This window comes from Ammospiza nelsoni, chromosome 2 (genome assembly GCF_027579445.1).
Source record: "Ammospiza nelsoni isolate bAmmNel1 chromosome 2, bAmmNel1.pri, whole genome shotgun sequence".
NCBI lineage: Eukaryota > Metazoa > Chordata > Aves > Passeriformes > Passerellidae > Ammospiza > Ammospiza nelsoni.
Genome location: NC_080634.1, coordinates 28,268,008 through 28,295,450, shown reverse-complemented (window position 1 = coordinate 28,295,450; position 27,443 = coordinate 28,268,008). Strand labels below are relative to the sequence as shown.

At 39.5% G+C, this 27,443-nt stretch overlaps 2 protein-coding genes across 2 annotated transcripts in view; both read right to left on the bottom strand.

Annotated features, from left to right (window-relative positions):
- The window catches only part of MAB21L3 (mab-21 like 3), a 31,373-nt gene extending 22,689 nt beyond the window's left edge, over nt 1-8,684 (bottom strand). Inside the window, exon 1 of the mRNA XM_059466236.1 lies at nt 8,624-8,684. The gene's annotated coding sequence lies outside the window, so the exon portion shown is untranslated. The remainder of the gene's footprint in view (nt 1-8,623) is intronic.
- A 726-nt stretch (nt 8,685-9,410) lies between these two features.
- SLC22A15 (solute carrier family 22 member 15) overlaps nt 9,411-27,443 on the bottom strand; it is a 32,901-nt gene continuing 14,868 nt past the window's right edge. Inside the window, exons 3-12 of the mRNA XM_059466234.1 lie at nt 24,922-25,054; nt 23,760-23,924; nt 22,171-22,300; nt 20,242-20,457; nt 18,749-18,889; nt 17,899-17,984; nt 16,297-16,417; nt 15,371-15,443; nt 12,611-12,799; nt 9,411-9,579 (exon numbers count right to left, since the gene is read on the bottom strand). Of these exons, the coding sequence (XP_059322217.1) occupies nt 9,493-9,579; nt 12,611-12,799; nt 15,371-15,443; nt 16,297-16,417; nt 17,899-17,984; nt 18,749-18,889; nt 20,242-20,457; nt 22,171-22,300; nt 23,760-23,924; nt 24,922-25,054 (1,341 nt within the window). The 3' untranslated portion in view covers nt 9,411-9,492. The remainder of the gene's footprint in view (nt 9,580-12,610; nt 12,800-15,370; nt 15,444-16,296; nt 16,418-17,898; nt 17,985-18,748; nt 18,890-20,241; nt 20,458-22,170; nt 22,301-23,759; nt 23,925-24,921; nt 25,055-27,443) is intronic.

Genomic DNA, 27,443 nt, shown 5'->3' with positions numbered 1-27,443 from the left:
CAGCATCAAGCTAATTCCCATCAGCTGCCCAGCCCTTTCCCCTTTATTGGCTGTTTGTGCAGTCAAAGCCAAACTGCCAAAGGGAGAGGGTCAATCGTTTGTGCTGTATCTGCTCCAGGCAGTGACAGGCCACGGGACTGATATTCAGGGCTAGAACTAGTTAAATGCAGATTAAGGGCACTGAAAACAGGAGTGGGGGAGGAGAAACCATAGTGGAATAAAACCAGAGCAAGTTGCTTGGCCAGGCTAGTGCAGAAAGGAGCAAGCCATCTCTGCTCCTTGGGTTTTCGTGGAGGGAAGGAAACAAGCAGATGTGCTTCAAATGGGAAATGCGGTGAATAATGCTACCAGTCATCTGGTGGGACAGGGACAGTTTGGGGCAGGAGGGAAGAACCACATTCACAGGAGCACAGAGCTATTCAGTTTCTGCTACCAGGGACTCCATGAACTGCTCTCTAACAAAGCAAAGGCTGGCAGAGAAAACAATCAAATGGCAGCTTAGAACAGAGCACTGATCCCTATTCCCCTACAGTCACTTTTTCCAGGTTCTGACAATGTTTTCTTTGCTACTGGACAGGGGACAGGAAATGCAGTCAAGCTATTTATCACCTCATTGCCAGGAAATGAAGACAAATGTTCAAATTTTGCCATTCCCTGACGAGATGTTTTGGCAGGAGCATTGAGGACAGGGACCACGGCCTTGTGCATCTGCATCCACTTTAAGAAGGGGTGTTTAAGAGACAACTAGAGCTCATGGGAACCCCCCCAGTACGTGTTAGTAACATCACCACAGACATTTGGCTATGCTAAACCCCCCAAAGTGTTTCCAGTCTTTCAACATCAATCAGCACAACTGAAGCCAGTAGTAAATTGATTCTCACATTCCACTGGTGCCAGTTTTTGTTAGAAATGATTTGTGATAGATATGGTGGAATATATTGATTAGTACTGACAGTCCCAGTTTCCCAGGCGCTTTGTAGCACTGCCTTTCCAGAATGACCTGCTTTCCACCTTGTCAATTTTCTTCTGCAGAGTCCATTAGAAATATCTATTCTATTCTGAGAGCTTCATGTCCCTCCAGAAATCAAACAAAAGGGTCAGGCAAGTAAAAAAATCAGTACAATAAAATAGGTTTGAGGTGTTGCAAAAGAACTTGTTTTTATTGAGACATTTTGTGTCATGGGAAGAAAAGGCACAAAATAAGTTACAAAGACATTGGATGAACTGTACGAGTCAGAGGCAGTATCAGAGCTGTTACAAATCACCTAAAAATTGGTTTCCTAACATAAGTTAGCCTCTACAAAATTCCTAAAAAAATATGTATTTAAAATTATTGAAATAATTCAGAAATTAAAAGAGAAAGTAAAGATAACCAATATTAACTTTTTGACTAAATTCACCTGGGCTTAGCCATCATCACCCTCTCTTAGCAGACAGATCACTGGAAAATATTTAGTATTACAGAATTATTTTAAAAACTCATTAACACATTCTAAATTAAGAACCTGATATTGACTTTTCGTACCGCCAGTGAAGTACAATACATACAGGTAAGGCAGTATGCATAGGAAATACATTAAGAAAACAGAATAGATAAGTGCAATTATTCTGAATATTTCAACATTTGTTATGGCCCCTCACTATGGCAAAGAACATCTTAAAAAGATGGATCCAACAGCTGTTCACAGAACATATGAATACATCACCATAAAAGGTCTACGGTGGAAAAGCTTACGCTGTCTTCAGTTGTGACTTCTCAGATGAAGTATTCTACAAACAGACTTTCCAGCAGTACAGCTCTGAGTTAACAACAGCACATTAATACAGTTAGAGAAGAGAAAGTACTTCTGAAATACATCAGTCCTCATTTTAACATGGGAATGCTTGTAACACTCAGTATTCCATTAATCCAAATTAAATACTTAACAGTACACACATCAACTATATACAACTTCATTTTTGAAACTGAATCTGCTCCCCCTGCCCCCGTTACCAATTTCCTGTTACTCAGCTCTCAACTGGCAAGGACTTTTGATTGTTAGTTCACATTAAACAGGAATGAGAAACCAATGCAAGTCTACAGCATATAGAGAATACATAAAGATTCGTTTTCATGATGATGAAAGGTGGAGCAGCAAAAAAAGTAATTTACCCCTCTGGTCAAGAGGAGGTCTAAGTTCTGTCTTCTGAAATCAGCAAAGATGTAAATGCACACAGACAGAGCTTGGCTATAAATGTCTGTTCATGTCCTTAGGAGTTTCAGTTACTTGACCTAAGACAACAGCAACACAGAAAGGCAAGACAGTACCAGCCACCTGTCAGCCCAGGCCAAGGACTTGACGTGCAAGAAAACCCTGTGGAGTGGTGTATGAGCACGGCTGTCAGGGCTTGGGCAGGGTGTCCTGTGAGGGAAGATGCCAGGGACTGCCTGTGCTGGTCCCAGACAGCTCAGCAGCAGCCGGCACAGGAATCCCAGAACGGCTGAGGATGGAAGGCACCTCTGGAGGTGGCACTTCTGGTGGTGCCCTCCATCCTCAGAGGAAGGCAGGCACCTCCTCTGGAGGTCACCTGGCCCAACCTCCCAGCTCAAGCAGAGCCAAGTACTAAAGCAGACTGCCCACGACCATGTCCTAGTGACTCCTGAGTATCTGCACACATGGAGACTCCACAACCTCTCCAGGCAACCTGTGCCAGTGCTTCATCTCCCTGGCATTAAAAAGGGGCTTCCCTGTGTTCAGATGGATCCTCCAGTGTTTCAGATAGTGGCCACTGCCCCTCAGGCCCAGTGAGCACTGACTCCTCCAACACTGCCAGAGGAGCTGATGGCACTTGGACAAAAACATGTTTAAGATATGGCTGTAAATGCCAAGAAAAAGAGATTACAGTGCTACAACAGGATGAGGAAAAAGGATAAGCCCACATCAGCACAAGACAAACAGAGAGATAGATGAGCAGGAGAAATACCAAAGGAAAATCAGCCTGAGCAGAGGCTGAGAGCAGACTCAAAAGGAGCTACAACTCTAAATGGACTGTGGCTGGTGCTGGAACCCACAAGACAGCAGCAGAACAAGAAACAAAGAGTGGTGAATGAACAGAAGCACAGCAGACTGATGCCAGTCTCCTGCGCTGCCTGTTACCTTGCTGAGGGGACAGAGCATGACAAGCAGCCAAGGAATTGGAGGATGGCATGGGGTAGAAAGAAGGAAGACCAGTGTCTGGAGAAAAGCAGCAGTATTTTCCTTAAGTGTTTTCATTATTTTTAATTCCAATACCAAAGCAGTAACAAAAAAAACTCTAATTGGCAATAAATTAAATTGATTAAAGCCCCCTGACTCAAAACTTACTATTCCTGAAAAGTCATGCCTTCAGCTGACATTAGTATAGAATTAAGGGCTTTCTGTCCCTTTAAAAGGCAAACAATATATACAGGAAAACCATTTCCTAACTGTGTAATTATGAAGATCCTCAGAAGTTTTAAGTCTTTTAACTAAATTTAAAAAAGCTTTTGACAAAACCTTTAAAGGGAAGGATGACTTGAGGACTAAGTAATGGATTCCCACACAAATAAAAAAAGGAAATATTTTGTCGTTTCCCCAAAATCAATTAAATACAAAAGTGACAACAAAAAGCTCAACATAAAAGAGGTAGCCTAAAAAAATCAAAATACTTATTTGATTCAGGAAGCAAAGGTAGTGCAATAAAAGTATCCATATGAAAAACATACTTCTCATTTCCACATTACTCAAATTTTAACAGGAATAAAATAAAATCTGGGTTGGATTTTGAGGAGCAAAAGGGATCAAATACTAGAAACCAGTATTTTAGAGGCCTATTTGAAATCAAAGCATACACAACTCTTATCACAAATCCCATAGCAGTTTTTGCTCTGTAACAGTTTTCATCAGTATCCGCAAAACTGATTTTTCCTACAGACTAACATCAGAAATGCAAGTCTCCTAATCAGGCTTCCAAAATTTAAAAATTTTGTTTGGAAACAGATGTACCAGATACCTCTCTGAGGAGATTTTTTAGTAAATACAACTTTCAATACGGGCAAAGGTCTTCTTACCATCATACTTTTGCCTGACTCCTGACAAAACAGGTACAAAATGAGCACCTCAGATGCATTGGTGGGATGCAGAAACATACATGATAAAGACAGATTTCCTCTAGAAACCTTTAGTGAATGAGGGCAGGCAAGTATTTAAACATATTCCATCCTACAATCTTACTGTATACACCCCATGGTCCCCCTTTATTGTGTACACATAGCAGAGAATGGCTTGAAAAAAATAATCTTTCTTCTGGGCCTAGTCAGCCCTCGCTGTATAAAGTTTTATCCACCTGCTTTTTTGCTGACAAATATGCAGCCATGTCAAGGCTGACTTGCAGTGAATATTAGTTGTAGTAGGGATTTAAAATCCATACATTATTATTTAGCAATGCCTCAAACAGACTGTGCATTTTATAAAAACCTGCTAGATCTCAAGAAGCTCCAGGCAAACTGTTTACTAGCAATGTTAATTTGTAAGATTGATGAATGAACTAACAAATTCCAGTGTACAGTTTTTAACCAGGTTTTATCAGTCTTAGAGAGTAAACTTTGACACTTGCTACTCAGAATCAAAACAGGTTCTGCACATTTCTCTGCAATGGCTACATGGTATAAACTCTGAATGTTCTACAAAAAGAACACTTTAATCCTTCATTTAATTTCTTTGGTTTCTCAGAAACAAAAGCTACTTAAGTGAACCAAGCAATGAAAGCCAAGCAAACAAAGGTAACTCTCTGTCCCTATAGTTACAGGGATGCCTGTAAATACCAGTTCTGCGGACCAGTTCTGCATGGATAAAGTCTAAATAAAGGCAGCTCAAACTAGTTTTGGACTATTGCTCTCCAGCAAAAACTGTCTTTGGCACACATATAATCCAATTCTGTGATGCTACTTTACACATAGTCCCATATAAAACTGACGGAGGAAATTAAAGACTACTTTCACAAAACAGGCACTTCAAATTAGAACAAAAAAAATCTGTTCCCTATTAGGCAATACAGGAGCATTTTTCAGAATGACAGAAACAGAGAATAGTACCAAAACTGGGATGAGAAAGTTCAGTAAATTCAGACTACCAGGGTAAAAGTTTTACCCAGCTCTACTAGCCTTAAATAACAGTATCACCTGGAAAATCTGAAGGCTACAACAGACTAGACAAAATTAAAATACATTAAAATACACAGCATGAAAAAATTATTTATCAATTTGTTCACCCTCCAATTCCACATTTAGATCTGCCAGAGAGGTTCTCTTATGTAGATGTCTTTCTACCACATATCTTGCAGCAAGATACAACAAATGAGACTCAAAATACAGCTATACCCTAAGTCTCCTGTTTGGTAAACAGCTGAATATAGACATTTCTGATAGAAACACTGTGTCAGATCAGACTAACTTCCACCATCAAATGACAGCACTGCTCTTGGGCTTTTCTGACATCTTTACTGCAAGGCTCACAGTCTGCAGTCACAGATTCTGCTGTGTCAAAGAGCTGGACCAGAGAAGTGCTCCTGGGGTGGGAAAAGGGATAAACACACAACCTTCAGCTAAACCAAAATACTCCTCACCCAGTCTGCATTCAGTGATTATTATCTGCATTCAGAAGACTTAAGAACAAGAGTTTTAGTGCTAATATTCCCTTTAACACACTCCAGGAAAATTTCCTCACTTTCCCTTTTTCCTGAGTGCAAGAAAAACATTCTCTTGCAAACTGCTTTTACATGCTTAGGTGAAATACGCTGTAAAATGTATGGCTCAACTGCATTTCCCATGGCTCTGTAAATCATGTCCTACTAAGAACATCCACACAGTTTGGAAAAGCTGGCATGGATTGCACACTTTGAGCTAATGAACACTAATGATGGCTCCCATCCTTAGAGCCTTGACTGTAACTATGGTGGAAACAAGCTGCAACCTGCTCCATGTTAGCTGGGTGTCTCTGGCGAGGCTCCTCACTCAGCATCCTGACCTGAACAGAGTCACCTCTGGCTCTCCTTTAACACAGAGCTTCTATGTTTCTGGTATGTCAGGGGTCTCTGAACTTTCCCAATTCCTAATTAGAGAACACTATCTTTGTTTTCAGGAAAAAATTAAAATTGTATTGTATTAAAGGGTATTTCTACCCAACAGCTATTTTGTGTTTTCACTTACCCTTGCCCTAAAGTGTTTCAGTTGAATCCTCCATTTTTTTTTTTTTTTCACTTCTTCCAGCTCATTCTCCCCCATGCTGCCTCACATGACCTGTCACTCTCCTTCACTCTTAGGTGTATTCACTTATCACTTGTGAGCTCCCCAGGTAGGTGAGGTGTGTTTGGGATTCTGCTCAGACCTGACTAACCAGCACCATGGGAAAAGCTCTCTTCTCTCTAGCATAATCCCACTAAGTGAGCTACCTGGAAAAAAAAAATAAAGAAAAAGAAAAAAAAATCACAGCCAAAGGAATCCAGAGAAGAAATTCCACCTGGGGAAAAGTGGTACCTTAGTGCCTGCACAACATGAAAATGGATTTACAGTACTGGCTACTCTAGCAAAAAACATGGCAGAAGATTATCACACTGCAGTAAACTATAGCAAGAACCTTGGTCTCAGACTCCTAGCACTACAAAATGTAGTAGACTGATGTACCCAGTGTTCTACTTTCCAGTAGCTCCTCATTGCAAACTTACTGCTCACACACTGACATACAACTATCTCAATATTGTAAAGCATTACATATCATGGGTAAGAAGAAAAGTGATCCTATAGGTTTCTGTACCAGAAGGCCAGCTCATACTAAAAATGAACAGCCTCAGAAAAGAAACTTAATGCACCTAATGGATCTGAACTTCAGAACACAAAGCTGGAATGCAAAGTTTGATGCTACATTGCTGAGCTCCTCCTGCAGGGATTCTCTCCTCTAAACTTTCTGAATTAACTGATATGGGAAAGTATAAATGGAAGATTTAGAATTCCTTTTTAAATATTCCCTTTAGAATTTCAAAGGTAAAAGCATAGGACAGATTTAATATTAATAAAAGAGCAGCAATTCCTATGCAAAAAAGTTGCTAATTTTGTCTTCACTCTTGTTTCTGCAATTTTACATATGTATACCAATACCATAAAGTGCATGAGCAGAGAGGCAAATTTAATTTTTATTTAAAGACTCACAAAATCTAGTTCAGGTACTGCAGAGAGTAATCTTCTCCTCCTGAACCATTACAGAATCCTACTGTTAATGAAAATTCTGTTGAGGGTCTTGAGGCATTACACAGTGTTGCCAGGGCAGATAATGGCAGCTCCTGACTAGTTCCACCCAACACCCAAAGAGAGACAGAGGCAACGAACACCTAAAAACAAACATGTAAAAACACCTTGGCAACATGTTATTACTGCCAGGCTTACTGCTGTTTGCCATCAGCAATAAAAAGTCATTTTCCCAGCTGTCCATAAATTAAAGTGTAAGTAAAAATTTAAAACTATTTGAATAGCTCCAACTTTTCCAACTATTTCTGAGTACTTTATTCGGTGAAATTTCCTTATACACAAAAGGGCCAAATAAGGCAGAAAGACTACCCACCTGGGTTAAAAAGTGCCACATCTATAACAACTACTCAACAGTCTGTGGGGGAAAAAAAAGGGAAGACTATGAGTGAGAATTCTTCCAGTGAAGAATAATACAGGCAAAAAGCACAACAATATTGACAGACTGTTCATAGGGACTGAAGTTCCCAACTTTGCCCACAGTCAACACCTGGATCAAGTTCACACCCCATTGGAATGCTGCATGTGTCAAACTGCAGACTCTGGGCTGCTCTCTGCACCAATCAGGGAAGAGGCACTTTGCTCAGCATTACAGTTCCCAGTGAACAAAGTTCAAGCAGCTGCTGCAAACGTCAGATGCTGGTTACTTTCACTTCCTTGCAAGTAAAAGAACTTCCCACTCTAACCAGGACATATTCAGCAGACAGCTTTTTGGTATTTTTAGACCCACCTTTTTTAATTCTAAGATCTGCAAAAATGACTCATGAGCCTGAAAATATATTTACTGCCATTGTGAGCACTTTGCTAGGAACTCAAAGTAGGAAGACTAACATTTTATGGAAGCCAATCTTGACAAAGAGAAAGCCACAGGTTAGAGGATGAAGATGGTAATGTCATCAAGAAAACTGAATCTCTGTAAGGCCTCATTTTTGTAGTTGGAACATTCCACATGTTTCACACTTCGGGATTCCATATCCCTCTAATGAAGCACCTACAGAAAGTTCAGTGAAACAGGAAAGTGAAGTTGTTTTCCTTAACAAGGTCAAGTAACCAAGTGCTTGAGCAAGCATTGGTCAGAAAACATCGAGTAACCAAAAAGGTCCAAAGAGATTTTCTGCCTTTTTAAATTAAAACCTTAGCTACACAAAAGATTTTAAAATAAACACCAGCAGCTTCCTGATAACAGCACCCAAAATATAAAAGCACTCCACAGTTCCTCTTACCATTTCAGAGTTAAGCCTTTTCCAGAAATAAAGACCCAGACAGGTCCACAAAAGTGAGCTATACATTCTGTCACACCACACACACGGTATGTGATAAATGCCTCACCTTTGTTGCACCCAGGAAACGATATCCATCACAGAATTATTTCACTCCACAGAGAAGTTGCTGAGCTTCAACAGTTATGGCAAAGTGAGGACAAGGTAAAAGTAGGCAAAGCTATAAACAGCCATGCTGAGATGTGGGGAACATGCGGCAAACATACACAAGACCAAGAAAAAGCTTTGTGTATGAAAAGAAGGAAAAACGTCAGTAACTTCCTGTATGTTGGCAGGCTTTGTGGCCGCTCTTTTGTGCAGTCCTTCCTCCCAACCTTCCATTATCACTAAGTTAAAGCCCAGCTCATGACTAACCACCTGTAGGTGCGCACACAGAAACCTTTTGTTCACAGCTGCCTCTCCTCCACTGAATATGCAAAAGCCATTTAAACATACAATTTCAGCAATTTGTTCCCACTGGAGTAGCACACAGCACATTCTCTGACCACTTTCACCCTTATGGAAAATACAGTGGCTGTTTCCAAGTTTACCAATTTGTACTGAAATAAAATCCACCACCTTGAAAATAAAATACTAACACACACACTGATGATCTGTCCAAATTTGTCTAAGCCTAGGTTATTCCTGGGCTTCTGAAATACATCATCTCACTCCTGCTGTCTCACCTGGCTTCAAATGCAGTCCATGCACTGTATTCTGAACCACAAGAATTGGAATGGCTGCCTCATATGGAGAACATCAGTGATGTCATCAGTCTGAACAGTACCCAAATCCCTCTCCAAGTAAGGAAAAACACAGGCACTTGCCCAATTACATTGCCTGGCAAGCAATACTTGTCATACAGTACAAGTACTTGTCATACAGCTGGACTGACTGGGCAAGAAGAGGCATAAAATAGGCCAGTGTTTCTTCTTTTCATTACTTTATCATGTGAGTCTCTTCATCAGCGTCATAAAACTCCTCATCTTCACTTCCACTCCCTGTAGAGCTGTCTTTGTCTCCAGACTAGAAGCAAAAAGGAAGTTGTTTGTTAGACTGAAGCCACTAAATCAATCTCAACATACATGAGCATGAACCATTACACTTATGTGGAATGCTGGTATAGAAAAAGTAAGAAAACACAGGTCTAACCACTGTATTAAAACTTTATAAAAGACATTATGTGAATTCAGATTCAAATCCTTGGTTCCTCAAAATATCTTTAAAAGACATGGGGTTGTAGTGGATGGACTTTCTCTGCTCCACCAGTAAACTAGAGAATATATCCAGGAGAGACTGGCTAGAGTGGTTCTGAAGTGGTAATCTACTAAGTTTTCTTAAATTTAGTCTAAGGTACCTACTCTGTGGAGACCTACTGGAAACACAGTAGTCTCACCACTGCTCAGAACACATATTACTTATTTAGGTAAAGCTTCTCCATCCCCAATTCATACTTTTCCTTGGCTAGCACGGACATTTTACTGCGCAAGTTGAATTAAAAAGATTCCCCTGCAATACTAATGAAAGTGTTATGGAAAAGGGAAAATCATTACCATGCTCTATGTTCAGAAGGTAAAATCCCTATTATAGGCATACCTACTCCAGTCAGAGTCCTTTCCACAACATAATTTATACCACATACCCAAAATAAAGTCAGCTATTACAGCTAATTGATTTTTATTTGGCCAGTGCAGCATTTTTCCATGGAACTGACACAAACGATTCCAGTTAAAAAGGTTCTCTTGCTAGTATAAGCTCCATCTCATTTGATTATTTAGGATTTTTTCCCCAATATGCTTGCATCCATCCTAAGACCTCTGTCTGCCTAGTCATATGCTAAGAAGGGTGAGAGAGAGGGTGAAAAATAGAGAAATGGAAATAGTGCTCCTGACTGACAGTACCATGCAAGCAAAATCTGTAGCTTTAGATCTCTCTTCAGAGGAGCTTTGCTACGGCAATGTGCGTTAACTGCAAAGGAATTTCAAACAGTTTGAGCACTACGACCTGTCAGAAGATGTAAAGGGAACTGTGTTAGGCTTTTTTTTTTCCTAGACTTCTGAAACTATTTGAGGAAAGTCAAGCTATTACTGGATGCTGCTCAACTTGAATATCACATTCATGTATGTTAACAGGAACAAAACCTCCGTTCTGGGCAATCAGAACACATGTTATCTTGAAAATGGTACAAAAGGACAATGGATTTCACAGGGGGAATTCAGGGTATGCCAAATAAATTCTAAATCTTTCTCACAACATCTTCATAAGACCTCTCATGGCCTTGTCAAATAGGGTTAATGTTTAACAGCTTCCCATTTTAGCAGTACTTTCTTTGTGAGCTTTAAAACAAATCCCTAATGCACTGCAGATATGACTTCACTGAAGTTACAGGATTAGTTAAGGCCTGAACCAATGACTTTTTAATTTGGATTCAGTAATTTTAATCCATCCTGGGCAAAATTTTTCTGAAAGCCATTCAGAACAACGTCCCCTTTTGTGGGTCCTGTTCAGGTTGGGATTTTTAAAAAGCCTACAGAAGGACAAGCAAAGAAGACTTAAACTTGAGGGGACTGACTGACATAAGCTAACCAATTTGTGGGCATACTAACAGAAAATACTTGTCACCTCAAAGGGTAACCAGCAAATGACTGCAGTTGGTTAAAGAATAAATGAAAAATGTGACTTCCCACCTGTAAGCTGGAACACCTGCACTGCTTACAAAAATTGCTTTCGTTGGTAAACCATCTGCACAATTAAGACGTAATAATTGTGTAATTACCAAAATAACAGCTGATGTCAACATATATGATGGATTTGTGTAGTCAGCAAGAACGTGGTGCCATAACACATTACCCAGTATGGTTGAAAATGTTTATAAAATAACCATGTAAAGTAGCTAAAGTATAAAATTAATGGTTACAGGGCTGCCTTTTTCAGCCTTTCTTCAAGGGTGCTTTTGTCACTAAACTGTGCTGTTCTATCAGGAACTATTACAGCTAAACTTGGTAAACAAGGCAATGCATTGAAGCTTCTGATAGGAAGCAAATGTTCCTATTCTAGAAGTATGTGATTTCTGTGAAAATAAATATGACTACCTGTGAATGTCAGAGTGCTTGACCAACAACTATTCAAATGAAAGTAAAGGTGTTAAAATGATCCTGTCTCATCTCAGCCTAATGGGGCAACTAACATTGTTTGTTACAAGTTTCCCTTCAAGTCTTCTGACCACCTATTCTATTTCTTTAAGTCCCTCCATACTTGAAGTTTTAGGACCAGGATTTAAACTTTAAAACTTTACCCTGATTCAAACATCCACTCCCAGCTCTCTAGCCACTTGTTTCTACTCCCACTTCATTCACAGAGAATTAACCATGTCAAAAAACCTCCACGTGAGTGGAAGATACAGGCATCCAGAGAGGTGTCCAGGAGTTTAATAAAATAAAGTGATCTGAAAATCACAGCTCAAGGAAACCTCATTGAAAAACATCCCGCTGCCACATTTATTTATGCTTATACCTGGGAGTTTTGTAGTTCCAGTGTTTTCAATGAATCTCATTTCCCAGAGTCAATAGTGGGGGAGATCTCAGAGGTTAGTCTGGCTTTAACCCATTCAGAGCCTGTCTAGGACAGACCTGGTAACTGGCACTGCAGAACAGCTGGGGCAGGTCGGAAGTAGTGTGCTGCCTTTGAGAGCAGCCCTTCACAAACAGGCTTCTGGTTTTGATAACATCTAAGGCTTCTCAAGCTTCAGTGTCCAGCTTTGGCTGAAGCACACTGCAGCAATCAGTCCTTGAGATTAGAGATGCACAGACATCACTTTATCCCGAAGGGAAATGTTGTAAGCTTGTGGCCTTGAAGGGATGAATTAATCCAGCTATATTTCAGCCTGCATTTCCAGAAAACATTTCAGACATGATGGTAGGGCTGCTACACTATCTTCTCCTTGGGGCCTATCCTCCACAGGCCAAGAATCACTACCCTAATCTATTTAGAGTGGCAGATTCAAGCTGACAGCTGATATAAACACAACAGAAAAGTACCAGGAAAAGAATGAGTATACCTGTGAGCCATCTAGGGCTTGCAGTGACATGGCTTCATCACCCAGCCTCCAGTAGGAGCACACCTGCAGGTCTGAAATAGTTTCTAGCAAAGGGCTGTTTAAGGTCTCTGGCAACAACAAGCTTAAGAGCCCAGACAACAGACCAGTTGCTCCAAACACAATATAAGGCAGAGACCACTGTACAGATTTCTGGAAAAAATAACAAAATTAGGTTGAGATTGGTTCCTTGTAGTTCATATTGCATATTAAAGGATTTAGCCTTTACAACCATTCCCGCTGGCAGTGTTTGTGTTCCTATTCAGCACAAAAGTCACCAATCCTTCTGCCATGGGTTTTTTTGGTTTTTTGTTTAGTTTTTTTACCAGCATTGCCAACTGTATCTTGTCAATACTATTAGAACCCGACAGATTTTATAATGAACTTTAAAAGAAACACCTGCTGAATTTGAACTCAATTCTTGCCTCTAATCTATGTACTTTTAAACAAACGTAACATTCCTCTGTAGAAGGGAATAGATACCCCAGAAACACAAACATGCTGCTTGGAGATCTCTTGAGGTCATCCAGGCCAACCACCTACTCTAAGCACAATTACAGCCTCAATCAGATAAGCTCAATCACTGCTTCACATAATCAAACAGCAAAAAATCTCCAAGGATGGAGACTCCCCCCATCAAGCAGAGGCTGCAGGCTGCATTAAGCCTCTCAAAAACACTATTCTCCAAATTTCTTCTCCAACCCGCAAGCCAAAACCGGTGATAAACATATGCTAACAATGAGGGATAGTGTCAAAAGCCTTCCCTGCTCTCCTCCCTTTCCCCATCCATACTGCCCTCCATGATGAAATGGCTGACTATCAAATCAAGCTGGCTGAGAAGGGATTGTCCTTAATAAATCCATGTTCACTGATCCCAATTACCTTCCTTGCCTTCACATGCTTATAAACAGATTCTGGGAGGTCATGTCTCAATCCTCCCACAGACTGAGTTAGAGGTGCTCAGCCTGTCACACCTGGGTCACACTTTTTGATACTGAAGACACACACAGGATGAGCCTTTTTCCTCCCACAGCTACCAGTGATCCTTCACTACAATAGTGGTTTACCACAGATGATGAAAACACTTGCTGCACTATCATAACCATTCTTATGGAATCCTACCCCATGGAATGGAAAGCTTTCAGCTCTAAGTGTTCTTGAACCTACTGCTCCTCCTACTCTTTCCTCAACTTCCTTTTTGCTTCCTCTGCCTTCTCTTTCCTCAACTGTGCTGACAGGCAGAGTATTGGAGAGAAGCTTTGTCTCTCAAGACTGAAGCACAAGTATTTCAGCTTATTCCATGTCACCCACCAATGGGATGCCCCTCCCATTCATCCACAGACATATTTTTCTTTAGCTGACAGAATCCCTATTTATGCTCCTGCCTAGTTTTAGCTTCAACTGAGCTTTGACATTCCTGGCATCACCTGTAACAGCCCAAGCAATGTTTATACTTCTCTTTTGATGCCTGTCCCTGTTTTCACAGTAAAGAAGGCTCATTTTAAAACAGGGAAAGAGTTCGGCTGTTTGTTTCAAAAACTCACATCGTAGAGAGCAATTCTAAATTCATGAAAATAACAGGCTGTGATCAAATAAAAGACCAACATTTCATCTCTTATCTCAGCAGTTAACTTCTCCTATTTTTACTATTATGAGATCTTCAGGCAAAAGACACTGAAAATTCTTTAAAATACCAGAAGAAATGGTGAAACACAAAAATTACTGATTATTTTCTCAAATCAGGGTTCATTTGTTATGCAACCAGAGCTACTTTCATTTTCATGGAACCCCTTCAAACATTATGATCCAAGATTTGTGTCTCATGCAGTATCAAATCTCTGGCAGACACAATATAATGAATGCCCCAACTGCTACATAAAAGCTGCCTATTAAATCCACCTGGTAGACTGGCAGCACTCTTGGCTTTGCCTGTTGCTCCCCAGAGGTGTTCACACTCTCACCTGCCCAGTGCTTCGTTCTGCAGATTAAAAGGCTCTCTGTGCTCACCTGCCCTTTTGCTAACCTTCTGCCTCACATGTAAAATGGCAAATGGCAGAGAGGAATATTAACTGAAATGAGATCTGTCACATTAAAGGAATTGCCATGGGGCCTCAGCAAACAGCTGGGAAAAACTGGCACACTTTTTCCTGCATACACATAACACACTAAGCACAGGAAAATAATGGTATCATCCCCATGTTTTGTTCTTTAGAATCTTTCTTTGCCTTGCCAGTGTATCTGATCTCCACATCACCTTCGTTTACTGAAAGGCAAATTGCTTTGCTGATATTTATAACCCATGGATATTTAATGAAGTGTACTGACATTAAAATGAACGTTTTCTCAAAACTATGAGTTATTGAGCCCATATGCATAATTTTGATGCAGGAGTTCTTTTAACCATATGGGTGTTTTGTTATTGCTTGTGCAGGGTTTAAAATTTGGTATCACCATCTTGGTGATTTGAAGTATTTTATTTTAATGTCCATTAGATAGGTCCCAAAATTCCTACAAAGCTAAAATACCTTCTAAATAATGCTGAGATTCTGTCTAATCACACAGAAGATACTGCAATTCTTTTGGCCTACCATAATACTGTTAAGACAGACAATTTATGTATCTTAATTTATAAATGAAATTTATCCCAAACATTCCCATCTCTGCAAGCCTCTGATACACCAGAACCACAAAACAAGAATATATGTAACAGAAGTTCAGACAAACCAATGAAGGGACAAAAGGCGCAATGATTCCACCAACACGGGAAAACATGGAGCAGGCACCCATTCCAACATTCCTATAAAAAAAACCCAAAAAGAGTTAATCTTTTGAAAAGTGTCACTGAGCAAGGAAAAAGATTCATCAGTCATTATCCTGAGCACATTAACTGGCAAAGGAAAGTCAAATGTAACTGAAAGCATCCCAAGACAGGAATGAAATGTGTTTTTTGTGATTAAAATGAAGCAAAAACCCCCTTTAGATTCAGAGTTTTTACATACATACATAGGCAAAACAAGTGCGATTTCAGTTCATGCATTTGGCCTGTGTCTAACACTGGCTGAATTCATTTATTCAAATCCTACTTATCATCAGATTTACCCACTGATGAAAAACACCACAGTATGGTTTCACTGGTGGCTGACCACCCTATGCACCTCTATGGCAGAAGCTCCTGTCTCCCCTGTCAGCAGAAGCAGGGGGTGCTTCTGCCCCTACTGTTGCTCACACAGCCTGAGAAGCATCAAGTTACTTCAACAAAGTTTATTAACCAGCCATCTTCAATGCTCCTGGTTAAGCACGTATGATGATAGAGTTGTCTGGTTTTATAAAGCACTCATTAAAAGAAATATCTGCAGTGCTACAGTTACCCTCATTAGTAGGAGGGAGTTGTAAGCAGGCCAAGCAGATAAGGGTCTATTTTACTGTTACATAAAAATACACTCAGTCTGAAGAGAACACTGCAAACTTGATGGAAGAGGGAGTGAGAAGATAAGGGAAAAAATTTCAGATGTAAAACTACATCTCACCTTTATATGCGACTGAAAAAATAAAATTAAAAACTACAGTTAATAGAAAAAAAAAATAGAGAAATAAAAGATGATCATGTAAGAGAACCAGAAAAACGAAGACTTAAAATTAACTTGTGTTACCTTATGACTGTGGGATAAAGTTCTGATGTGTAGATGTAGACAATATTAAAAGCAGCACTGATTGTCAGTTTTCCCAGCAAAGACAGAGAGCGACTGTTCACCACAGCAAACACTCCAGTATCTGAGAGAGAAAATGTGACCCTTGTAAGGCTTTTGAGCACTCCAATACACCTCGAAGCATTTCAATCACACAACAGTATGGTGTGAAAAGGAATCTAGTGAAGAATCTAAAAGCTGAATCTACAACAGTATTTTCAGTCTACCACTAATTAAATACTAAATGAGTTCTATCAGAAAGTTCAAGAAAAGTATAACAGATACCTTTCCAAAAGTGAGTACATTTTTTTTAACAAGAGACGTATTCATTTTCATTTCTATAGTATGACAATATTCTTCTAATATTATTGCTTTGAAAGGAAGATGCTGTGAAGAATCCCGCTAAAATTCCCATCCAGCTTAGTTTATTAGAACAGCCAGTGCTTATCTGCTTTTAACAGCCAAATCAGAGCTCATGCCCAGTGAAGACAGGTGCTTGCTTCTGGCCAGAGAGCCCTTTCACTTCCCCAAGCACTTCACCCTTGCCTGATTTGGGCAGTTCAGTACACAGCTGATTTCCTGGGGTCTCATGGTTCTGTCCTCTCTTTTCACATCTTATGTTTGGAATGACATGAAAAAAATACTTGGTGACTGGTACCAGGCAAACCAGAATATTTCAAAGTGTCCATGCTGGAAAACTTCTGAAAATTTAAGTTGCATCCCTTTAAAAAAGCTTTACCTATGAGACCCACTGCCATCTAGGGCAAATTCTGTACTCTGTCATACATGGTTAATTTCTTGAATCACTCTTCAAGCATTTGAAACATTCTCTTACTTTATGAAAGGTTAATATACATCCATATATCTTACAAGCAAGGTGAATTTATCTATGTGGTTTTAAAAAGAAAAATTGCTACATAATCCAAAAATTAACATTAGTGCATCTTCACACAAAAGATGTTAAATTTTTTAAAGACTCCCCAATTCAGAAGTTTATCAGAATGCTCTCCTGAGCTGTAAGTTGTGTAGCCACATTACTACTGCCACAACCACACTACTTTTGAATATTACAAAGCAGTGTGGGAAAGATGGGAATTTGCTCCAGCACTCAGTTCTTCACATCTTCTAATACTGATCTTCCCCTTGGAGAGTTATATCCAAGTTGCACAGGTACCACTTACACTAACCTGTCATCTAGCTATTAGAGATACCACAAGAACATAATTCATTGGGATTATGTCAAAAACACTGGAAAGGAGCAACTGATGCGAACAGAAGTACAGGGCAGAATCCAAAGGCAAAAATTCAAATCCAAACCTTACTAACAAGTTTTCTCTAAGGTCTTAGGGAGGTTAATGCTTATTGTTCTTTTTCTAATGAGTTGGCCCATTAGAAAAATGAGCTTCTCCAGCTTCAAAAATTGAGATTCACATATGGTATGAGAGTATGGTATAAGAATATGGTATGGTATGAGCCTAATCTTCCAGCAGTCATCAAATTGTTATGCTGTAGGATGCTGCTTTTACCAGTTCTTATCACATACTCCAGAAACAAAAAACTACTTACCTCTCTTCTTAGGCAGAAACATGACAATAAGACAGGCCAATCCTCCCAGGAAGAGAAATGCACTCAATGTTCGCTTCCGACCAAACCTGATAGACAAAGATAACAAAGGTTTATATTTATATTCTGCATTAGGTTTGTGGGTTGCAGAGTAATGAAACCTCTGAATTCACACTGACTCCTTCTTTGCAGTTGGGAATTCTGAATTCCATCTTCCACCAACACCTCCTCTCACACCGTTTTTAAACAAGCTTCTGCTGCACACTTAACAAAATGAGTGCCAACTTTATACAGCGACTGGCAATTTCTAGGATTTGGGGCTGCTTCCCGCTGTGTGTGACATTTGTAAAACTCCTCAGGAGACACAGAGCAGAGACTGGGAGGAAATTCTACAAAAACTGAGAGGCATTGGACAATGGCTCTCAATGTATCGTGGTTCAGGAAAAGGCAGAATATCTGCTCTGCTCTCACAGTAGCTCAGAGAGGTACTGCTATTGCAGGAGACCCCAGGACAGCCCAGGCGGAGTGGAGTCGGGATAGCTCTGTCCCAGCAGCGAGGATGGGATCACGGGGCAGCGGTGGGAAGGACGCTATCTAGTGTCAGCCTGCAGGCAGCGCAGCTTCCTCCCAGCTACATCAACCCCACCCAAGCCAGAGGGACGGCTCATCGTGAGGTGTGTGACTGAAAACAAGTTAAACTGCTATTTGAAACAGACATGAATCAATGGCACTTTCACATCGAAGTGTAAAGCCCACACAACAGATACAAGTTAGGAGGTGTGATACACAGAAAACCTATATTTGAGAAAAGTTATAAGGAAATCCTGAATGGGTCAATAAATTCCATACTTACCATTTTTGGTTAATCAAGTAAATACAGACTGGGTATGCTGGGATTTCTATCAAGCCTGACAAGGCTAAATTGGCATAAATATTTCCGCCTAAGTCACCCACATTAAGGGTAAGACCGTAGTAAACCAAGCTGCACACAAACCTGCAAAAGACAGGAGAAAAAAAAAAAAAAAGTGAAATCAGAGCTGACACTTTGCCTGCCAAATTGAAGTACTGGTCTGGCACAATACAATATAAACTATATCTAGTGTTTCAGCAGATAGGTGTAAAATGTTTCCCTTTAAGTGTATGATGCCTTCTAGGCAAATAAACCATTTTGTCCCAGCAAAGACCCAATTCCTGACTTTCTCCTGAGTAAAACTTAAAACTACACTTATGAACAACATGCATAAACCAGTATAAAGTAAAAATACAATCATGACTATATTTATTATTTAACTTCTTATCCCTTTTGTTTTTATCAGGTTACACTTTCATCCACACTTTTTCCAATTGTGTCTAAACCAAATTTCTCAAGCAGTTCAAACAACACTTGAACCTTTTTTTAATTTCTACACCCTGGTCCCATTTTATTCATTCATTCTCCAAATCTGTTAACTTTTCTTTTCTAATCCTATTGTCATGTTAACCCCTGTAAAAGGGAGTTGTCTTTACAGAGAGGAAAGAAACTGGTCATGAATTTGTTCTGCAGCAAATCAGCAATTCTCATTTAAGGAACAGAACAATCAACTATTTATTCTGCAGTTAGCACTTTGAAAAGCAACATGAAAACAGTTCAGTGCTGTATGCTGACAAAACCATTTGTTTTATTCTTAACTGACACATCTTACCCAAATATATGCATTATACAAGCAACTATATGAGCAGTCATGCCCAAGGACCTGCATACTATGTCACACATAAGGTTTTTTAAAGAAGCAGCAAAAGACCTCAGAGCTACCAAGATATCTGAAAAAAAAAAACCAAAAACCAACAGGCACTTTTGGAGTTAAATTTCTGCTAGTAACTGGAGGGAGCATCACGGGCTCCTGCTCCTCACTGCAGCAACACTTTCTCTTAAGAACTGTTGCCTGCAATGTCTACTCATTAGACAAGGTAGGCCACCCACCTGTTAATGGGGTCCTTAGACACAAAACAAGAAATAATCCATGTGAAGAGATACTGACAGCTCTGGGCCTAAGAGGAGGACGCTGTGACCAATCTCAGCAGCCTTGTGGGGCAGAACAGAAGGGGCAGTTCTCAACTATTTTGAGACTCAAAACACAAGATAGAAATGCAGAGATAAAACACCTCAGAACTGGACTGTAAAAATGGCTTTGTGCTAGCAATGTACTAAGGAAATACTCCAATAGATACTTAAATACTATAAAGGATCCTTTTTAGGTACACTGTCCCTAACAATCTGTAGGATGAGGCAATCCTCAGCACCACATTCTCTCAAAGACTTAAAGCGGTCGCAGCAGCACAGCTGGGCCTACAAAGCATTCCCAGTACCAGGTGAACATCATGATCAAGGTGCGTCCCAGGAGAATCCTGTATCGGAACAGGTCCAGAAAGCTGCCAGCCTCTCTGGAGCTCCTCTCTGCTGGCAGTTTTAATGAAAAAGTGCATTTCTGCTTGCGGTTCCTCTTGGCAATGAGGTAGAGGGCATCTTCTGCCTCGTTCAGACGGCCCTGGGAATAGAGCCAGCGGGGGGACTCAGGAATGAATCTGAAACACACACAGACACCTTTAGGGGTTTTCTTCTCCATGAGGCTGGACTTGTCTAAAGGAATAAGGCTGAAATGCACTTCAGTATAATAAAGAGTTTTCAAACAACCCTTCAGGTATAAAATTCATGTACTGAAAAAGAAACAAAGCATGTTGAAAGGAAATGTAAGCCGTACATAATTTAGATACCAAAAATTTACACTGAGTGCATACATATATACGCACATAGAATTACACTACAAGTATGATTTTATACATTATATATATACACATGTACACACAAGTACGATTAGGATCCTGTCTTTGGAGAATTCATAACAAAGGAGGCACACATTACTACAAGTAACACAGGATGCTTTTGTAAGACCCACTAGTTCCGTTTCTCATTTTCCACAAGACCAACTTCCACTTCCCAGTTTTCAGCTTTTTACCAAATTCTCTCCTGTAGACAAGAAGGCAGAAACTGTGCAAAGGTCATGCTCCTTGTGTGCACTCTTCACCTGACAGGTCTGTAACTCCAATAATATCTACTACACACATCTTCTATTATTTTGAGGCTTCCAGAACTAATTTAAACTTCAGCCTTTGGCCAGAAGCTTTTTAAGATTTTTGCCTCAGACCAAAAATTTTTTTTCCTATAAGTTTAAAAGAATATGATTTTGTGTTTTCACCAAAAAAAGAGCTTAGAAAGGAACGTATTTTCTTCCCCAGGATAAAAATCTGATAGTATTTTCTACATTGAGTAATTTTTAAGCAACGTGGCAGGGAGGCAGTGTGAAATTTGGAATTTAAAAAAAAACGTTTCTTACAGGAAAGACAGGTTTCTGAGCACAGCTCTGAAGTCACAACCATAACTCACTTCAAAAAGTTGTACATATCAATCTGAAAGTTAATTTTTTTTCCAAGGGTGCCTATCCTCACAAGGTTTTAAATATCCAAAGTGTCATCTCTGCCTTTCGCCTCATAAACAGCCTCAACCCTTCCCTGAGTTCTGATGCTTCCATTGAAAGGGTTGTGTGGATTTTTTGATGAGCAAAAGTTTTATTCAAAGAGTTACTGAAGTAAAATAGATGTTGGAAAGGAAAAGACCTCTAGTTTAAACAGCAGCTAAAGTTATTTTGCTCTTTTAGTTACTGAGACTTAGATGTCAGAAAGCAAGTAAGAAAAGCAGACCACACTGCATCACAGAGCTTTTCAGGGCTGAAATCCCCTACTATCTCCAAAAAGATCACATTTGAAAAATTAAAAGCAGCTGCCCATTTTTTCTTTTGCATGCCACTTTTAAGACTGGACAGGCAAGCAATTTTGATGCTGTTCCCTCTGTGTAAACACAGGAGAAGCATCATGTTCTCACATAAATACAAAATCATTCCTGTATTCATAGTGCCTCGTAGCACACCAGTTTAGGTTATCTACAGCACACCAGCTAAAGAACAGGATGTGCTTCTCTTCCCGCCTAGAGACTGTTCCCATCTACAGGAATACTGCACACACAGTACAGTGTACACTTACAGGCTCAGATATTGCAGCACTACTATTTGAAGAAACCACATACCATGTGGGGAGGAGGAGATGTGTACAAGTTGACAGAAATACCTTATTTACATCATTTCATGCCATCCTAGAAAGGCAACTTGACTTAATAGTTTGGGTACTCTGATTTTTTTTTTTTTTTTATATCTTTCTTTATGAAACTCAGTTTCAACAACTTACAGAGAGAAGACAAAGACGACTGCTCCTTCCAGATTAACCACAACAGCCAGAGTCCTCCAGGAACGAACGAAATACCCTAATAAAGCATACTGGGCAATTCCAACAGCAAAGAACAAGCCACCAATAGAACCTAACACACAAGTAAAAACAAAGCAAAACATCATCACTTCTGTAAGAAACACTAGTAAATCTCAACAAATGGGATCAGACAAGAACTAACTCTTTACTAGTAAAAATTCATTCAGCAATTCAGGCAAAACCACAGTTCTTTGACCAAAGAACACCCTGGCCTTCACTCATGCAGAGCAGAAGTATTACATCTAATTGCAAAGATCAATAAAAGCCCCTTCTACATCCTCCACACTCAACAAAGCCTTGTGAAAAATGAAGTCATCTAATTCCAAATATGTGTATGTATGCAGCATAAGTATGCACCTTTCTGTGTGCAAAAATAAATACTATGAAACATTGAAAACCTGGTAGTTTTAGGAATATGTAGCATTCATTTACAGCTTCCATTATTTATTAGACACCCTATTTTAAAACAGGCTCAGCATAGCACTTCTTGGGTTTTGTAAGTCAGGCCCTGGAGCTCTAGTGATGCCTTAGGTTTTAGCTTTCATATTTTTCTGATTCTGTACTGCTTTAGTACATAGTTCTGAACTCCATAATAAAGGATGGTAAGCTCTCTTCACAGAATAGCTAGACAATACAATTATTTTTCCAGCTTGGGACCAAGGACCACTGATCCTAATTTCAGGCCCAAGAGCATAAACAGCAGTGGACTGAAGAGAGAAAAACAAGATGGGACTTAAAACCTAAAGCTATAGTTGGACAATTAACTCCAATATGCAAATGGATCAGAACTTATAAAAGTGAGAGACCCCGTGACCGGTTGTCCATTTTGTGACCATTCTGGTTCATCTTGGATGTAGCGCTGGCTGGGCTCTTGTACTGCCCAAGGTGAATCCATTGAGGCCTTTTAATAAACACCTACTTTACTCTTTAACTCCATCTAGCCTCTGTTCCAGATCAGCCTTCACAAGGCATCAGTAGCAGTACAGGTTACACTCATTTCTGAAGGACAGGTCCAACACTAGCAAATCAAGACAATCAAGAGGGTCTGTATCTTCGAAATTCTAAGGGCAATTACTACATGGTACAACTTTTTAAAATAACATATAACAACAGTTTTCTCATCCTCCTATGACACAAAAACACTTATGATTTCTTTTAAAGAACTGCCAGGAAGGAAACAATTATATGTAGTGAACGAACACTTGGCTGTGTTTAGCAGAGTCCAACATTCTGATTAGCAGAGCACAGTTGTGACAAACCTTGGATGAGTATTTAGCTAGTAACATTCATGGGAGAGGTTTCAGCTGGATCTTTGTCAACTTGAGTGATGCAGAGATCTGAATGGCCCCAAGTCATCTGCCCTGCTTGTCCAAGGTTCATATTAAACAAGCAGAGTTCAAAGGCTGTGATCACAGATATGCTCAAGCAGAGCTAAATTTCCAACTGCTTTGTATGCCTCAAGTGGTGTGTGAGATTGAAATCTATGAATTCTGACAATAAAGGCAGTTTACCTGCTAATGCCCAGTAGGCTGTACCCACACACTCATTCAGCAGAACAAAGGCTACCAGGGACATCCCACCATTCATCATCCCTACCAAGAATCGGGAAACGGCAAAGAATTCATACGAGGGTGAGAATCCGTTTGCAATGGCAAACAAGATGTCAAGTGCAAAACCTGGAAAACAAAGCAAAAAGATTCATTTTAGAAGGGTACCTAAAGAAACAGAAGCAGTTACTGGTATCTTTACTTGATGCCCAGTGGCATCTGTCCTGAGCCATCATAGTAAACACCACCACCACAAGTTTGGAAAGTAAGTACCTAGAGTCAATATCCAAAAGGAGGGGACACAGAAGGAGTGCTTTTCTGATACATAGTTTGCAGTTTGAACCTTTAAATTCAGTTCATAGCACACAGTTTTTTTATACAGCCAGAACCACTGCCTGACTCCTATTAAAGATGGCTTTATATTTATCCCTGATACAGAAGCCACCAAATATCCCTCCTCATTTTCAGAGAGCCGTGTAAAGAAACCAGAGAAGAGAAACATTGCCAGGGGACAATACATGATGGGTTTGCACAGAGACCAGGCCCACCTTTTTGTGCTTTGAATGAGTGCTGTTCCTTCGAAGAAAAACAAAAAGCATAAAATATTTATTTAAACTCTATATGCTCATGCATTGACACACAACTTTATACATACACAAAACATGCAGTTTTAAATGCTGTTTCATCTGGGGACAGTTAGAAAGCTTATGAGCTTCAAAACAGTATGAGCATCATAAATACATAAAAATTAAATCATGCAAACGGGACAAAACATGCAACAAATGCCTAACAGGTTATACAGGTAAGAATGCAGTTATAAAACTACTAAACATAGTAATTGCAACTCGCAGAGATCCCATGAGCACAACATTGCACGAGTGAAAGCCTTTTACGGCATGACTCACAAACCCAGAACACCTCGCAGAAATCCAAATGGTGACTGAATAGTGAAATACTGATTTGTTGTCTCAACTTCTATGGCACAAGTATATTGGAATGCCAAAACAAACAAAACCACAGCACATGATTTTCAGCTGCATATCAAGCTCTCAGCAGGAACTGAGCTGCTGCCACTGATCTTCAGGGACACGACACCTTCATGCCATTAATGCTGTCGAGGGGTTACCTGTGAGATAGACTTTCTTCCTCCCGAAGCGATCGGACAGCTGCCCAAAGGAGATGGCTCCAACAAACACACCACTGAAGTAGAAAGAACTGGCAGCACTGACTTTGTACGATGCATTGCCAATTAAAAACCACTGCACGGAGGGGGAAGAAAAACCAGAAACAACAAACCAGCAAAAAGGCAAATTAATCAGAATCCGAACAGTTCACCAACAGCTAATAGCTGAAGGGGATGTTACAAATTTTAAAGATCAAACTCTTCATAAATCTCCTAAGCATCATATTCAGTAAACCATCATTCCCCACTGCTGTCTCCCAAACTCCTTGCAGGATACTAATAATCACAGTTCTCCCAAATCAAATGCAGTCTTTGGTTCTGAAATCAAGAACAGATTCCTCACAATACTCTAATTTTTGCAGCTTTCTCCCACTTTCCTTCTTCTGCCTTCTTTTACATAAAGCTGTTTACCTAAACCGATTCAGATCCACCTACTGACATGTGTCACTGCAGTGTGTAGAACACACATTGTGAAAAAATAGTTGTGGTTTATGTCTGAAGATACTCCTGCACATGCTCCTCTTTATGAACTGTCTTGTCCCTGAGCAATACTTTGGTAGCAGGCTAGTCAGGTTTTCTGCACACACTCATCTTTTTTACAGTGTACTTCATCACCTCCAGTTCTCTTCAATTCCAATACAAATACATCTTGAAATGTTTGATTCTTAGAGACTTAATGTCTCAAGTTGAACCTGACAAAATTCTTTGCCCCACAGAAGTGCAGAATGAAAATACACCATGCTCTCAATGTACAAAAGTTATTTTCTTTTGTATTCTAAACACTCCACATCTTCTGTTCTTTTCTTTCACTATTCCTCTTGCAACTTGAGATAATGTTTCCTTTTAGTGACAACCAACTCTTCTTCCTGTGCTGGTAAGCTGGTGATTATGTCATTATCCCTGCAATAACTCTCTAATCTTCTCCTCATAATCTCCTCTTCCTCTACCAAAATCTCATTAAATATCCTCTCTAGCAAAGCTTATATTATTTCAAAGCTCAGTTATAAACTACCTCATCATGAGAACAGAGCCATGCAATTAAACCTCACAAAGATTAGGATGCTAACAAAACATCATTCATAAGCTCCAAGAAAATAAGTTGCTTACTTTCTCTATCTGCTTCATTTTGAATTGTTACTTTAACAGGAAGGTAGTTACTGATAATAGTAGGAAATGCATCCATAAAGTGCCAAGACTGACAAAATTCAACTGAAACCAACCATATGACCATAAATCAGCTTTTGAAACTTCTGCAGACTTCAAAAACAATTGCCAGAAAAATGCATTTGTAAAACAATTGCATATGAGATTAATTTTATCCTGGAAAAACATGGTCAGTTTGTTTTATAACAGCTACAAGAATCATGCCCCAAATTTTGGTATAAAAATTTAAAAAGCTGCCAACATGAAAACTGTTGATGTGAGACACTTTCTGAATCATTCAGGGATTAAGGGATAATTTGGTTGTAAAGCAAAATTTCTTCTCAAGATTTATCTCAATGTCTAAGCCCTTTAGAGAGCTCAAGGCTTTTCTACATAAAAACATGCTACATATATGGTTATTCAGAAATCAAGCTTTTTACAATCTTTCTCAGTGTAAATTTGTAATGGTCATGCTATCAATGATGCCACAAGGTTAAGCATTGACACGTCCTCTTTCAATGTAGGAAAAAACTTCTTTACAATCAATCATGAAATTAGATTAATAATGAATTAGTGGTGAAATATTCTCCAGCTATGTATGTTCTCTCTCAAAATGCTTGTGCTTAGCACATAACCTCCAAATACACCAAATATTTAGCTAAAAATTCATAAAAACTGTACTTTAATAGAGGGAAACAGAAGAGGTATGAAGATTTTATTCAAATGGGCCTCTACTGAAACATATGCTACAGAATTAGAAAGCAGACTCTACACAAGTTGCCTTGAGGTTGGGGTTTTTTGGGGTTTTTTTGGTTGGGGAGATTTTTAGGTTTTTTTCTTGCTCAAGCAGGCTTTGTTCTTTACCTGCATTTCTTAATTATGCAACCAAAATGTATAAAGATCAGTATAAAATCTATGTCATATGCCAGGCTCTACAAGCATGTCTGACTTGTCAAGTTTAAGAGAGTAAAAGATTCTTGGGCAAGTTAAAAAAAAAAAAAAAAAAGAAAGAAGAAAAACCCCAGAGAAAGTTTAAAAACCTTACTGAGTTTTAAATAATGCTTAAGAAATTCACCATCCATTAAAATTTTAATTTAAATGGTATCATAAGTACTCATATCCTCTTTACTGAGAGAATAAGAAGCAATGCCTTTTGTACACAAAGACTTGGTACTGCTCCAAAGCTGGCCATTTTGATTAATATGCTCCTAACCAATAAACTGCTTTACAGGAGTAATTTGGATAGCATTAATATCTCAGGATAATAGCCACAAACTATCAAGTGGAACTACACTTGACTCCACAGTTCAGCTCTACATTCA